Here is a 14,130-nt window from a genome sequence, read left to right as displayed (position 1 = left end):
TTTAAAAATGTGAGGGCTGTACCAATCTTGATGTCATTTGTTCCAAGTTTTGAATTCATAATGTTTTCGACAAAGTCAGAAAATTGTATTGAAAAGTGTGTCCAAATACAATCAAGGATAATTGTTGAGTCTGAAAGTTTTACTTCCATGAAATCTGGCTTTCACTCTAAACCGTTTGGTACGTTCCCAAACAGTAAATGAATTAAGACTTGTGTAATTCCTGCGGTTCGTCACATCCAATATGGCGGCGACGTAGACGTACGTTTCAGCTCTTAAAATGACATATAGATATTAAAATTTCGAGGAGCGATCGTCACTGCTTTTTTCGTGTTTTAAAATAATTCGGCCACAAGGGCACTACAGGGTCATGTCCCGTCCTGGAGAATGCGGTAATTTGAAGACAAACAAAATTGACAAGTGTAAATTTCAGATATCATAATACCTTTGAGTTGTGTATTTATTTTCGAACGAAACAGGAATTTAGAGATCATCTCGACAAGAATGATGATTCCCAATCAATGTTTAGTGTGTTCTTAGCGCGACTGCTCTCGTCTGTATGGCGATGACAATACTGAGCACGCGCAGTGTCCCCAAACATCACTCGACAGCGTTTTGAGAGGCGAAGGGAAAAACAGTACGTAGTGGTGGGAAGAATCGCAGAAGTATGATGGCGCTTTCCTTTGTCGCCGTCTTCAATTGCTTTAAAATTGGACTTGGCCTGAGTGGAAACCGTTGAACCCAAGCGGCCTATCTGCGATTTTCACGAATTCACCAGAGGCATCTAAACAAACACACAGTGAGTATTTCAAGGCGAATTAGCCTGCTGGCTAATCGGACCATTCCGTAACGTTACGCAGTGGTTGCAGATCCTCTGTTTTGTGCATTATTCAATTTCCACTCGAATACATGACGTTAGAATTCTCCGTTTTGACATTTTTGAGTCGTTGAGTACCGGAAATTATCATTTCAGACTAACGGTTCAGCCGATGACGCCCCACGAGCAATATTTTGTTGAATATTTGTTGAAACTATATTTGTTGTTGTGACATAGTAACGTCGTGTCGTATTTTTATTATAAGGTGAAAAGAAAGAAAAGTGTTTAAATGTAAATATTTACAGTACGGCAATCCAGATCTACGGCTCATAGTTTGCAAATACATGTTTTAACGTTATTTTAACTATTCCATTATTCGCTGAAAATTCGCTTATTCTATATTGCTAAAATGCCACAAAATAAGCGTCAAAACCTTGAATATTCGATAAAGTGGTGACCTCGCTAAGATTAGACTGGGTTGTGAATGAAGTTCTAGAGCAGTGGTCACCAACATGGTGCCCGCGGGCACCAGGTAGCCCGTGAAGACCACTTGAGTAGCCCGCCAGTGCCTGGACATTGTGATTTGCTAGTAGAAATTATGATTTAAAAATGCAAACATTGGCAGTACTGTGAGACATTTCGAAACACGATCAAAGTCTGACAATTTAAATCATCAAGTATTAAAAATAACACATCCTCATATTATTGAAGGTATTTTGGACAAATATGTTATTTCAGAACCGATTCAGGGTGTCCCCCGCCTACTGCCCGGAGACGGCTGGGATAGGCTCCAGCACCCCCCGCGACCCTAGTGAGGATCAAGCGGCTCGGAAGATGAATGAATGAATGAATGTTATTTCAGACGTATATCAATTTGGTAGCCCTTCACACAATCGGTACACATGAAGTTGCTCTCACCCTCAAAAATGTTGGTGACACCTGTTCTAGAGAGTCATAGCAGTATTTTATGCTCTACTGAAACTAAATAATCTGTCGATTATTTATTTTTAAAGTTAATGTTGTAATATGAGTCTGACATGAAATTAGTGCTTTTGTTCCTGTGGTTCTCAAGCACTTCATACAAAATCCATCCATTTTCCGATCGCTTTATCCTCACAAGGGTCATGCAGTGCACGTTACACAAATGCATAGTGGGCCTAAGTGTTCAGGCCTAATTGTTCATCAAATTGAGAGAGTGGTTTTATTCTTAAGATTTATATTTGCTAATATTACAAACGACTGCATATTTTTTTCACAACTCCTTAACAACAGTTTGCAGCTGTAACAAAGCGCTTTCCAGACCATTTAACATGAAACAACAAAAATAATACAACAGTTAGGTACGTTTTGAAGTTTTAATGGTTGAGGCGCTTTAGGTAAAATATTTTAAACATGATTTAATCAAAATGTATTGTACCTACAAGTTCTAAAGTTCAAAATCCTACTTAAATAAATGTTTAAATACAAACTATTCTTCACACTTTATCACTGACTTTGTCAAAAACACACTTTATTCTTTATCATTTCAACTTTTCCATGAAACAATAATATGTAAACATGTGGACTGCACAAATAATGAAATAAAATACACACACACACACACAAACACACACCTACCGACTGATCGACAGTAGGATGTGTGTTATTTATTTTTTAATTGTAGTCTTTGCAATTGGAACATTGCATTCTGCTACATTGCAATCCCACTTGCAATTCAAATGAATTATTCAGCTATCCTGGCACCAAATAAATAAATAAATGGGGGTCATCAAGTACTTTTGTGTTTTTGCCACTGGCCACATGGCTCTGTCTCTAGATGACTTAATTAATGCTACCCCGGTGACGCACGTTTTCTCATGTGCAGCTTCCGTTGTGATCTGTCCCTGTGACGATGGAGGAGTCAGTGACCACATTTGAGACACATTTGACCGCCGTCATGGACGGCCTCATCCGGGCGTCAGTATGCGAGATCACCAAACTGTTCCAGGAGACGGTGTCCGACTACCTGGTGGAGCTTTCCCTCAACCGCAAGGAGAACGACGCTCTCAAACTGCGCCTGAGGCTCACCGAGAACAAGCTGAGGACGGAGCGTATGTACGGCGCCGGCTGGGCCGCCAGCCGCCGCAACGCGGGATCCATGGCCGAGGAGGGATTACGGCACAAACGGAAAGTTGAGAAGGAACGTAAGTGGACGGAGTTTCATCTGATTGTGGCAGTATGATTATTACAGTTTACATTTCAGAAACGGGGATGTTCCTGCAAAAGAAAGCTTACACCAAGACACACTTGTTTTTTTTTGCAAACCATCTGGCAAGAGCTCATCACTCCCTCCTTTCTCTTCATCCTCCACCTCTTGCTCCTTCTGCCTGCTACAGTCCCCCTTCGCTCTGTGTACGTTGACACTCGTCCTCCCTCCTTTACTTCCGCTGCCTCCTCCCTCAATCGTCTACCCCCCCATTTTCTCTCTCTGTGCCTTGACACTTTTATCTTCTCCTCCCCCTTCTTTCTCGCTTCTCTGTGCTAATCTTCCCTCCCTCCCTGAATCTGAAACCTCCTCTTCTTAACCGCCTCCGCCACCTCCTCCTACCTCTGTCCTCTCCTCTGTGCTTCAGCACACTATTCCTCATTCTCTCCTCTTCTTCCTTCATCTTCTGCCCCCTCCTCCCTGTCCTCTGCACTTTGACATACTATTCCACCCTCCTCCTTCTGTTCCGTCCCTCTACCTCCTCCCTGTCCCTTCTCTATACAGTCTCATCTGCTTTGACACACTCTCCTCCCTCTTCCTTCTTCCTCTGCCTCCTCCTCCATCTGTTTTCTACCTCCCCCTCCTCTCTCTGTGCTTTGAAGCTCTTCCTCCTTCCCTCTTCTCGTGGCTCCTCTCCCTCCACTATCTTCTTCGCTACCATGCCCCCTCTCCCCTTCATTCCTGCCCGCCCCCGGCACCTCCTGTGTGCTTCGCTTCCATGTCACGTCTTGCACACTCCTCTTCCTCTCCTCCTCCGCCTCGGCAATTAAGTGTTCTCTCCCCATTCCGCTCCTCTTCATGTACTACTTGTCCTTCCGTTTCCACATCTCGTCGACCAACCTGTGCCACTCCAATGCTCTCATTTGCCTCCTTCAGTGTCACTCTCACCTTTTTTTATCCTTCAGCCATTGCTCTTGTGGCTTGCCAATCATTTCCTCCCACTCACTCCCCCTCCTCAGCCTCCCATTGCACTGTCTTTCCTATCCTCACATAATTTTTTTTCCCCCTCCTCAGCAGGCAAGTCAAAGAAGGGCCCTGCAGCAGCCTATCGCAGAGGCTGGCCTGGAGGCATGTGGGAGGAAGGCAGAGGAGGAGGCGGTGAAGGAGGAGCAGTCCCAGCAGCAGCGGTGATGGCAGCACAAGAAGGAGGGAAAGATTCCAGGCAGAGGTACCTCGTCCAGCTCCCCAGGGGTGACGAGGATGAGGAAGGCATGGCGCAGGATGAGGAACGGGAGGGCAGCCTCAGCGGTGAGGGGGAGGAGATGACTAGCATCAAAGAGGAGGTGAGGGACGAGGAGGAGAACAAAGTGGAACAGCAACACTGCTTTGCAACTTCTCAGGGAATAAGATGCAGCAAGAGAGTTTTGTTTGTGGTCGGATCGCTGCGGCTGTGTAGTTGACAAATGGAGGACCAGTGATTTGAAATCGGAATGGGGGAACTCTACTTCACAAGCACAAGAGCACTGAGCGTCATCTATGCCCAAATAGAAAGCCCGCGCAGTGGCGCAGCCATGCATGTGCATTCAAAGCATATGCATGGGTGCGCCAACTGTCTTACAATAGAGCCATTTCCTAGCATTTTCTGTTCCTGAAGATAGCTGCACACCAAGTGACGCTATTGAATAATTCAATAATTGCGTCTGAAACGAGATTGGCCTCAACTCCAAATGCCAATTTGCAAACTAATGGCAAAAAACAGCACAGATCTTTACACATAATCAGAATATCAGTTTATATCACATAATCTTTCACAACATGGAATCTATCCCCTGGTCTGTACAGCAATCGCTGATATATTGCGGAAAACTATGGTTTACCGTGATCATTTTTAGATGATCCCCTTTTAGTGTAATACCTGCACTTGTGAGAGAGCGAAAGTCAGCAGCGCACTTCTCAGCAATTTATTGAATGCTAGGAGAACAGTTCAACGCATTAACACAATGAGCACACACATGCAGGAGCTGCTGCCGGCCACCGCTCACAGCCAGACACTCACACACAACCGCCATCTCGTTCACCACCTCACACACCACCCCATCTGCCACACATACATTACAGTGTGTGCAGTATGTTCTATACACTTTGGCTTCACTGTGTGTGTGTGTGTGTGTGGGGGGGGGGAAATCTTATACACTTACGCTGATTTTTAGATTCGAAAACTAGAATCCAACCACTTACTGCCACTGATGTCTATCTTCGTTATGTCTTAATAGTCACCCTTTATTGTGGATTTTCACCTAGTGAGTGTGTCTTGAATTTATCCTTGCAATGTAATGTCCACTCACTCACCTCTGCCCTATGCCGAAATGAGTTGTCGCTGCCCCACAAGTATTTTATACTTCGCACCAGATGTTGGTGATATCGCGTACATTTCATTCACGTATTGCAGAACTCTGTGTTGCCATGCAAAAGCTGACGCAGTGACCTTAATGATGACAAGTGCTAAAGAAATGAGATGAATAAACTCTAAATGCTTCTATATTTGATGTTGCTGGGAAATTTCCTTACTATGTTCTGCGCTTCGCCTGACAGTTTCCTCAAAACGAGAGACATCAACCGGCTTCTCTCAGGCTGATCAAGGAAGCTCTGAAGATGGAGCGGCCAAACCACGACTTCCATGATAGTTCCAGAGTCCAAAGTGAAGGTAACGACCCCTGGCGCATACTGACTAACAGAGGATAAAATGCATGGTCCAGTCCAGGGACGGATGACCCGAGCCAACGTGGCGCACTAGACAAAATTTTCATGCGTCATGCGTGGAAAAGTTGTCATCAACGTGTCATCATGCGCCGATACATAGTTGGTAATGAGTGTGGCGGTCATGTGCCGAAAAATGGTTGTCGATGGGGGGTGGGAATGGGATGGGATGGGAGTGTGCTGGCCGTGATACCAAGGACCAGCCCGGAAACATACCGGCCGTCCGCCTCACAGTGCAGTGGTGGAAGATTCGATTCCGGCTCCGGCTTTTCTGTGTGCAGTTTGCATGTTATCTCCGTGCCTGTGTGGGTTTTCTCCGGGTACTCCGGTTTTCTCCTACATTCCCAAAACATGCTTGGCAGGTTAACAGAACACTCTAAATTGTCCCTATGTGTGATTGTGAGCGTGAATGGTTGTTCGTCCATGTGTGCCCTGCGATTGACTGGCAACCAGTTCAGGGTGTACCCCACCCACTGCTCGAAGACATCCGGTGTCGGCTCTAGCACGCCTGCGTCCCTCGTGATGATAAGCGGATTAGAAAAGGGATGGATGTTTAAAGTGAATTTCCACCCGAGTTGTGGCGTGCCCGAGAATCCATGGTGACCTTTGCATTCGCCTATCCTAACAAATGAGCAAGATGGACCTGGACTTGCCACAGGGTTATGTCCACTTGGTCAACAGCCTATTTTACAACAGAGATGTCTTGTTTAATACTTTTTGACAAACTTTCTATGGAGCTAAATGGCACAATTCACAGCTGACGTTGGGTATTATTATATTGTACCAATGGTCATAGTGTTTGGCTGGTCACTGTATTGTGTAACGCTTAGTGGTCTCTCTTTACATGAATCTAATTTCTCCCCTCTCAGGAGTCCTGGCAAATAGTCCTTTGAGCCTCACCTCCGCCAAGAAAGAGGAAAATGACTGGGATGTAGGCACAGTGGCGCAATCAGAGGGCGGTATGACAGTGGACGAGCTGAGGGGCTTGGAGTCTGCATTGAGGGCCGAGAGAGGCCGCGAGCAGGCCGCTCTGACGGCTTCCCATCCCGCGGGCCCCGCAGCGGAGGTGGTGTCAGGTGGCAAGCTCGGCTTGCCTCCCAAGTACATCGGATTGGATGGCATGGAGCAGGACGGAGATGGGGAGCCACAGCCACCCACACTGCAGCCACAGTACCAGTTAGGCAGAGGCCGGGTGAAGGGCCACGCGAAGGACCGTGGGGGGTTCGGCTCAGGCAGGTTTAAGAAGACAAGAGAGAGCGACTCTGCTCTGAGTGGAGAGGATGGAGCAGAGCAGGGAGAGTCTGAGCACCTGCAGCCGTCGGCCGCGGGAAGCGCCGGCGAGAGCGCAGGGGAGGAGGAAGCCGCTCCCGACCTGCTCCACTTCTGCCCTCAGTGTGGAGGCGGCTTCACGACAGAACCTGAGCTGGAGGAGCACCCCTGCCCGCTAGGTGGCGCCCATTTACAGAACAGTGGCGGCGAGGAAAACATTTTCCCATGTGCCCATTGTGGAAATACATTCAGCCACGCTTGGGCACTCAAGAACCACGAGTGTGCCTGCGCCGCCGAGAGGCCACATTGTTGCGAGATTTGCGGCAAGCGCTTCACACACTCGCGTTCGCTAGAGCGCCATCATTTGGTGCACACGGGCGAGAGGCCGCACCAGTGTCCGTTGTGCGGGCGCAGTTTCAGCCGCCTGGGGAACCTGGAGCGCCACCAGCGCATCCACACGGGTGAACGTCCTTACGGGTGCGAGGCGTGCGGGAAGCGCTTCAGTCGAGTGGAGTACCTAAAGAGACACCAGCTGATTCACAACGGTGAGAAGGCCTCAACGCAGTGCTCTGCCTGCGGGGTGAACTTCCGCGATGTGGAGCAGCTGAAAAGCCACCAATGTTTTTAAAAAAAAAAGTTCTGCGGAAGGAACAGCTTTTTAACTGAATGTGGTGGCATTTTGTTGGATGACGTCCCCCCCCTCGGTAATTTGCAGTTCTTCAGCTGCTGAGACTTCAAGGAACCTCGGCGGCTATAAGCTAGATAGTAAACTGAAGCTATTCATCTTTGTATAAATCCTGTATTCATTGAAAAAGAAAAAAAATCTGTTTGTTTTGACACTAAACACAGTGGCCCCACACCCCATTAGAGGAATGGCTGTATTAAGAAATAAACATTTCAGTCCATCGGAACACACTTCTCAAGTTAATTTTTTCACTGCTGGATTACACCTCGGACTGGTCGTCTGTCAATCACAGGGCAAATATAAACAACTGGGTACTGAACCGACACTCCCCGCGTTTCCACGTAGGCAAGTGAACCACCAGCATCAGTCCTCGTGTACACAATATTAGTTCGTTCAACATGTAAAGAATTGACACCAGGGGGCGCCTCGCTTGGAGTTGCCATTGAAAATGAATGACAAAAAAGTGAGCACTTGGTCCTTTGCAGTTTAGGTTTATTCTCAAATCAATATAAATGAACAATTGTATCTTTCAGTCATCAGTTCCATTCATAAAATATTGGAAGAAGCAATCTTGAACATAATTACGTTGATTAAATTATTGATTAAAGACCGTGACCACAGACTTGGTCATTTTCAGTATGGATGCCTACTGACACTGGCCCGCAAACAAACTGATGGGCATGGCCAACCTTTGAGCCAGGATGTCCTCAAGGGTGTCCAGAGGCATCTTCCTCACATCGTAGCCCCGCAATGACTTTCTCACTTTGTGGTTCACTGGCACAATCTCCTCGCCACTGTTGCGGTCATTTCTCCCTACAGCGGCAAATGTTGGAAACAGTGGACGCACATCCTGAGGTAGCTTGGCCTTATACGACGGGCAGCAGTAGGCAGACCACATGTACTCGGGGACAGACACCCTGTTATTGATCCAGCGAGCTCCATTTGCATACGGCATTGCACCTGTGATCACGTACATCGGACCCTCACAGAAGGCCTTCATCTTCTTCTGCGTTTCTTTTTCCAGGGAATTCCAGGGGCCTGAGTTGGAGCCCGCCCGCTGAGGGACAACATTGGTCAGGGTGAATGTGGCCACACGGTCTTCTCTGGTCTTCTGGTGCATGCTGGGATTGAGATGGCCCCTGGTGTAGTTAGAATTTGTGTAATCCTGAAGCACTGCTTGACTTTCTAACACGTTCTGATCCACTGGAGTCTTGAACGGTTTCATTTCAGGGCTGGCGCGGGAGAAGGCCAACTGAAAAACCGATAATAGTGCACTTTATTTTAGTTGTATGGGGGAAAAGAACTGAAAAATAATCTGCTATCAAACACTCAATCAGGACAAAAACTCACAGATTCTATTACATACTCTACGTTTGGTACAAAAGTAGCCTTTATTGTCAGTGCATGGTGCATACTAAATTGTTAGGACTTCTAGAATAAAATCTAGACTAGAAAAATCTATATAACGACAGTATAACCCCCCCCCCCCCCCCGCCTAAAAAAAGAGATCTAAGTTATGCAATCTAATAATAATAATGTTTCGTAAAACCCTGCTGCAAAGAGAGAAATTCTACATGTAATTGATGCACCATTAAAAGGTTTCTAATTGCCTATAGATGCCTTAAAATGGTGTCAAAGCACTACTTTATTCTAAATGAAGTGCCTAAACTCATACTCACACTTCCTGGGCACCAAGATGCCACAAGAATGCGGCAAGCTACTTCTTTCCTCTAAATTAAGCGCATCAATTCACTTCAACATAATTTCTTCTCAGATATATGCCTCAAGATAGTGGCATGGCATTATTTCTGTCAAAAGGAAACTCCTTATCTAACTTGAACATAGTTTCTCGGCACAAATATGCACCAAGATGGCAGCAAAGTACAGTACTACGTTTGTCTAAATGAAGGCCATCAAATCACCTTGCCATAATTCCTTGGTCCCAACAGACCCCGATATGGTGGCAAATGACTACTTTTGTCCACGTGAAGGTTCTCAGTTCACTTCATCCAAGTTATTGGCACCAAGATGCTACAGGTTGGCACCAAAATAACACTTCTATTGCACTGAAATGAGCACAAATTCTTTCAGCGAATAAGGGAGGGTGGGCTGCAAAACATTCTGTCAATAGCCGAACTGGCAAACGCCGAAACGTGAATCCGTGGGGGCTCACTGTACAATGATGAGATCCAACACAGGCGCTATATGGGAAATTAAGCTGTGCTCGCTTTAAACTGAAGCTGTCAGAGAAGTATCGCGAGTATCTTCCTACTGTAGCTGTAAAACTGTGATGTATTTCTACTAGTACACAAACAAAGGCACTTGTCAGGCATTTGTTGTATTCATGACTAGAATATGCCTTTATTCTAAACACATTGTGTAGCATTCAACGGACAGTGTTTGGTATTATTTTTCTTACCTGTGGCTCATACATCCAGGTGGAATTGGGACGTTTACCATCTGCAGAGCTGATGATATACGCCGAGTACAAAGGCGTGCGATGCTGACGGTGGTACATGCTGGCAAAGCGGTACTGGTTTTCAAAGCGCTGGCATATGGGCTGGTATCCCGTTGCATTCACACCCTTTGGTGGTGTTCCCTTATAGAAGAAATTGTGGCATTTGGAGAAGTCCTTGTTCAGCTCTCCGAGGACCAGACAGTCGAAACAGGTAAAGAGTAAAATGAGCGCTCCAATGGAGGAGCACATGCTGTGTGAATGAGACATTCTGCACAATGTCTGCAGGAGAGACACTTGAGGGCCATCAGGTTTTCCCTTATATGCAGACAGCAGGAACCCAACTGGTTTGCAAACTTCCCCTCTTGACCCGCAGTCTGTGTCTTCTGGGAACTATAGAATATTCTTACTGGCTCACTCATCTCAGAGGAATTTGGCAAGGTGTATTACAAAAGTCACCCACTAAATTACTTCTAACACATTGAGGCTGCTAAATCAAAAACAAAACACCATTGTTCTGTCACTTTCACAACAGCAGCAGTTGGAACAAAGCACTTTACAGAACACGAGATAAAACATGAACAATTGCGTATATAAGCATAAACCAATATTTTTTTAAAAATTCTCCATTCTATATCCACAGATGATAATAGGTGAAAGAGGAGCGATTAAAAGTCTCCTTTCACAAAGATCACAGCAGTGTGACGAGAAGCCGATTACCAGTAGGTGTCTTTGTTGGTTTGTTTAATCGGAGTAGTAAAGTGTAAGATTATTGCGATCTCAAAATATTAAAATAACATTAATAATACGTCATATTATTAATGATCCTCTCCTCTTTCATCTATAACTGCTTCAAACAAGTTTGAATGACTGTGTGTCTTATGTGTTGTGTTGTATTGTATTTTGTTTTGTTATTATGACTTGAAGATGATGCTGTGAGAGTGTCTGCCTTTACAGCAGCTCCTATACTTTTTGTTCTTCTACTTTCTTCCTTTCATAACTTTGCTGCCGTAAATCTGGAATTTCTCAATCGTGAGACGAATAAAGGTTTCCTCATTATTATTTTGTCGTCACTCAAAACATGCGTCACATTCTCCGACAGCCTGGGAAAATGCTGTACATTTATTGAGACTTTCATCCCCAGGTATGCCAAAGATGGACAACTCTTTGGATGCACACATCCACGCGAGCAGCGATTTTCCACATTGAGCAATGTTAAAAACAAACACCGCTCACGCATCACAGGCGGCAGTTTTGAGTCGGCCCTGCATAAAGATGAAGGCGAGTTCCTACAGCCCTGATTTGCAGATGCTGTGCACAGACGTTCAGGAGCAAAAGCCCCATTAACCAGGTGAAAGAAATAATCGGGCAGTTAATTTGCAAATATTTATTTCATTGTTCAGTGAAATTGTTCTCTTATTTTTCCACTGTATTTTTACATTTAGGTCAAGGTTCCGCTGCACCCCCCAAAGCCAAAAGAATGGATGGCTCACGCTATTTTTGTTTGCTTGAAGTTCAGCTTTTTGAATCATTTGAAAGATACTTTTAACTCTGCAATTTGTATATATTTTTTTGTTAAGAGTTCAAAATGTGCTCATTTTTACGGTGCGCTCGATTTGCTTAACAATCCAGTGTATTTTACAATCTGAATGTATTTTTATCTACATTCAGAAGATATGATCTGATCCCTAGCTAAAGATATCGGAGCCATGAGTTTGTTTCTACTTCCGCTGACATGACGCATATCCAAATTGTGCTACTTAAAGTAAAAAACATTGAATTGCCCCTTGAACCATGACACAATTCCATATCATTGACAGTAGAAACAATCTGTTGATTGACCAATCGGTAATTACACACATCTCGAGGCCAGAATTGGGCAACTTTGGTGGAGGGCTGAGTGTCAAGTTACGCATCTTCGGTTTTGCTGAGGTTGCATGGTGCAACTGTCACATTCATGAGAGGCTTTTCTTTGTCCCGTCTTGTTTCCTCTCTGTGACTCTCCGTATTACATTCAGTCATCAAAACTTCCCTTATGGTGGGAACCAGACATTTTCCAAAAAAAACATGCTAGAGCACTGCCCGTTTCCATTTCTGTCATTTGTGGGGAAATCCTCTCTTTCTGACAGTCCCCCGCACCCCCAACTTCACTCACTAGATTTGGGGATTTCTGTATCGTTTCAAGTACGTGGGGCAGCCATTTGGGAAATCACAGACAAAGTAAAAGGACAGAGTGACCGTGATGTACCACATGAGTCGAATGTGACACGAGTAGAATGTGGCGTCATCATACGTCTGACGTGAAGTCACATTTGATGACTGCTTTTTCTTCACTGGAATTTTTCTTTCAAGCGTTTCATGCTGTTTGAGATTTTTTTTTCCCACAGCACCCTAACAAATGAATGAGTGTTTGTTAGAGTTATGGACTGCAAAGCTATTGATTTCGCAATCATATTGGATTTTTCCAGAAGAGTATATAACTTTCCAAAGAGACTAATTAAGATATCCTTTACTTGTCCCACACTGGGGAACCTTACAGCAGCAAGATTGTAGGTAGAAAGAAGAAATAAGAAAAACAGTGTTTGCATTCACAAATCCAGTTAATCTTTGCTGCTCTCTGCAAAGTACGGCAGGACTTCCAGGAAGAAATTTGGGTAAACGTTTAATTGCACTTGACATTTTTTATGTCTATTGTGTTGCGGTTGGTGAAGAATAATGAGAATGCTTTACAATAATGTGACCCAACATATAAAACGTATTAAAAGACATTTTCACTGACTCAGTTGGGCACGTATTACTCCAGATTCCTCTTGGTTTTGTAATTAAGTGTTGCCTTGCAGCACAGTTTGTTTATTCTGCCACTTACTGGCTTCGAAGTGACTGTTTATGCTTCCTTGGATGAAATAATCATCTGTCATTTTAGCAGCATCACCAATTGGTTGTGAAGTCACTCTGTTCAGTTCTTTATGCCTCGAAGATAAATGGTACTTATTGTTCTGCTCCCCTCCGTGAGTCGCCACCTTACCGTGATGGAGTGGTTTGTGTGTCCCAATGATCCTAGAAGCTAAGTTGTCTGGGGCTTTATGCCCCTGGCAGGGTCACCCATGGCAAACAGGTTCTAGGTGAGGGGCCAGACAAAGCACGGCTCAAAGACCCCAATGATGATTGAAATAAATGGATCTAGGTTTCCCTTGCCCGGACGCGGGTCACCGGGGCCCCCCTTTGGAGCCAGGCCTGGAGGTGGGGCTTGTTGGCAGGCGCCTGGTGGCCGGGCCTACACCCATGGGGCCCGGCCGGGCACAGCCCGAAGAGGGAACGTGGGTCCCACTTCCCATGGGCTCACCACCCATGAGAGGGGCCAAAGGGGTCGGGTGCAATGTGAGCTGGGCGGCAGCCAAAGGCGGGGACCCTGGCGGTCCGATCCTCGGCTGCAGAAGCTAGCTCTTGGGACATGGAATGTCACCTCTCTGGCAGGGAAGGAGCCCGAGCTGGTGTGTGAGGCAGAGAATTTCCGACTGGATATAGTCGGACTTGCCTCCACACACAGCCTGGGTTCTGGTACCAGTTCTCTCGAGAGGGGTTGGACTCTCTTCCACTCTGGAGTTGCTCACGGTGAGAGGCGCAGAGCAGGTGTGGGCATACTCATTGCCCCCCGGCTCAGTGCCTGTACATTGGGGTTCACACCGGTAGACGAGAGGGTTGCCTCCCTCCGCCTTCGGGTGGGTGGACGGGTCCTGACTGTTGTTTGTGCATATGCACCAAACAGCAGCTCAGCATACCCGGATGTCTATATTTAAGTTAACGAAAAAGGGAGGAACTGGTTCATGATTTATTTACTTGGCTTAGCCTTGCTTATTAAGATTAAGATATCCTTTATTTGTCCCGCAATGGGGAAATTACAATCAAAATTCAGAAAGGAAAACGCTGGGTAGGGAGATGGAAAAAACTTATAACTACAGAAGGAA

At 45.6% G+C, this 14,130-nt stretch overlaps 1 protein-coding gene and 1 long non-coding RNA gene across 4 annotated transcripts; both read left to right on the top strand.

Moving 5' to 3' along the window:
- The first annotated feature begins 451 nt into the window (after positions 1 to 451).
- si:dkeyp-121d2.7 (zinc finger protein Gfi-1) lies at positions 452 to 10,383 on the top strand. Of its 3 annotated transcripts, XM_052070445.1 has the most exons (6): positions 452 to 796; positions 2,679 to 2,997; positions 4,074 to 4,342; positions 5,592 to 5,703; positions 6,626 to 7,570; positions 8,735 to 10,383. In XM_052070445.1, the coding sequence occupies exons 2-6, from the start codon at positions 2,706 to 2,708 to the stop codon at positions 8,791 to 8,793; spliced, it is 1,677 nt and encodes a 558-aa protein (XP_051926405.1). In that variant the 5' UTR covers positions 452 to 796; positions 2,679 to 2,705; the 3' UTR covers positions 8,794 to 10,383. The 3 variants fall into 3 exon arrangements, with proteins under 3 accessions (XP_051926405.1, XP_051926395.1, XP_051926385.1); XM_052070435.1 differs by lacking the exon at positions 8,735 to 10,383 and having other exon boundaries at positions 454 to 796; positions 4,077 to 4,342; positions 6,626 to 8,158; XM_052070425.1 differs by lacking the exon at positions 8,735 to 10,383 and having other exon boundaries at positions 454 to 796; positions 6,626 to 8,157.
- Positions 10,384 to 10,414: 31 nt separating this feature from the next.
- On the top strand, positions 10,415 to 12,943 carry LOC127604009 (uncharacterized). Its single transcript, XR_007963186.1, has 2 exons — positions 10,415 to 10,887; positions 11,310 to 12,943. It is a non-coding gene; the product is annotated as an uncharacterized LOC127604009 (long non-coding RNA).
- The last annotated feature ends 1,187 nt before the right edge of the window (positions 12,944 to 14,130 follow it).

This window comes from Hippocampus zosterae, chromosome 1, assembly GCF_025434085.1.
Source record: "Hippocampus zosterae strain Florida chromosome 1, ASM2543408v3, whole genome shotgun sequence".
Classification (NCBI taxonomy): Eukaryota; Metazoa; Chordata; class Actinopteri; order Syngnathiformes; family Syngnathidae; genus Hippocampus; species Hippocampus zosterae.
This window is presented reverse-complemented; position numbering and strand designations above follow the sequence as displayed.

What these genes read in the sequence shown, in the direction of transcription:
- si:dkeyp-121d2.7 (XM_052070425.1), top strand. Translation starts at nt 2,706, where the DNA reads ATGGAGGAGTCAGTGACCACATTTGAGACACATTTGACCGCCGTCATG. An exon ending in ACGGAAAGTTGAGAAGGAAC is followed by an intron (nt 2,998 to 4,073) that starts GTAAGTGGACGG and finishes CCCCCTCCTCAG; the next exon opens with CAGGCAAGTCAAAGAAGGGC. An exon ending in TGACTAGCATCAAAGAGGAG is followed by an intron (nt 4,343 to 5,591) that starts GTGAGGGACGAG and finishes TTCGCCTGACAG; the next exon opens with TTTCCTCAAAACGAGAGACA.